The 1,165-nt window shown below is 60.8% G+C and overlaps 1 protein-coding gene across 1 annotated transcript in view; it reads right to left on the bottom strand.

Annotated features, from left to right (window-relative positions):
* The window catches only part of GRIN2C (glutamate ionotropic receptor NMDA type subunit 2C), an 11,000-nt gene that overhangs the window by 6,449 nt on the left and 3,386 nt on the right, over positions 1-1,165 (bottom strand). The window contains 2 exon segments of the mRNA XM_025047116.1: positions 2-97; positions 1,067-1,165. The exon segment at positions 1,067-1,165 is cut by the window's right edge and continues 15 nt beyond it. Of these exon segments, the coding sequence (XP_024902884.1) occupies positions 2-97; positions 1,067-1,165 (195 nt within the window).

Below are 1,165 nucleotides of genomic sequence, written 5' to 3'. Positions count from 1 at the left end.
TCAGGTGCCGGCTGTCTACCACGGGCTGCAGGGTGGCGCTGTAGCGAGGCCACACTGGGTACTTCATGTGGAGGATGCCATGGTCCCAGCGCCCCACCTGCAGAGGGTGGCCAGCCTCAGCCCGGGCCCTCCAGCCCCATCACTCCCACCCTCTGGGTGGGGCCTCTGGCGGGGGAGCGCGGTGCCTGCCAGGGCCCAGAATTTCCCTCTCACACCTAGGGACGCTTGGAGCAGGACAGAGCAGGGCCTGGAGCCGGAGCACTTGGAGAACGGGAGAGTAGGAGAGAGGGGCCGGGAGGGCCAGAAGGAAGGGCTCCCTCAGCCTCCTCCCCGGCTCCGGTCCTTGTGTTTTCTGGTCCAGCCGCCACACTGCTGCCAGCCTACGGCATCTTCCCGAGGCCTGAGTCTACCTCACCAGGCTCATTTTCCCTGGCCTTGGTATAAAGACCTCACCCCAGCACTCAAGGCCCTTCACGCCCAGGTCCAACTTATCCCCATCACCTCACCTTTCTTCCTCAGTCTTCACACCCCCAAACACATCACTTAAAAATGCCCCAAACCCTCCGACCCCTCTGTCTATACCAGGTTAGTATCCCTTCCTAGTGAGCTCCTACTCAACACTCCACAGCCCAGCCCAAATGTCCCCACTTCCGTGAAGTCTTCTCCAATTTCCTCCTCTGAAGGCAGAATGAATTCCTGGCCTCTACCCTACGCCCACGTGCCCTGCACACATCTCCACTCAGGCATTGAGCTCCTCAGGTTCTATTTGTTTGCATGCCCGTCTGGCCAGCACAGCTGTGGGTTAGTGCCCCACGGGCGAGACTATGTGATAACAGTACTTGTAGTGGAGGGAGGCCAGGGTGTCGTGGGAGCCCAGAGCTGAAGTGCCTCGCCCAACCTGGGGGACCTGGAAGGCTGCCCAGTGGAGGAGATGTTTCAGCTGAGACCTAAAGGATGAAGGGCTGGATAAGGGACAGAAGGGACTCTCTGCTCAGCCGTGGGCACAAGAAGGGCTGGGGACAAAATGAGAAGAAACCAAGGGCCCCTGGGCTCACCCCCTTCTCACCATCTCCCAGAGGCGGTGCCGGTTGAGGGCGATCACAACCATGGTGGGCTGGACCAGGTACCCACCAGGGCTGAAGGAGAAGTCCCGGCCCTCCCAGGT

This window comes from Pteropus alecto, unplaced genomic scaffold (assembly GCF_000325575.1).
Source record: "Pteropus alecto unplaced genomic scaffold, ASM32557v1 scaffold134, whole genome shotgun sequence".
Classification (NCBI taxonomy): domain Eukaryota; kingdom Metazoa; phylum Chordata; class Mammalia; order Chiroptera; family Pteropodidae; genus Pteropus; species Pteropus alecto.
The sequence above is the reverse complement of the archived record's forward strand: the minus strand, read 5'-3'. Positions and strand labels throughout refer to the sequence as shown.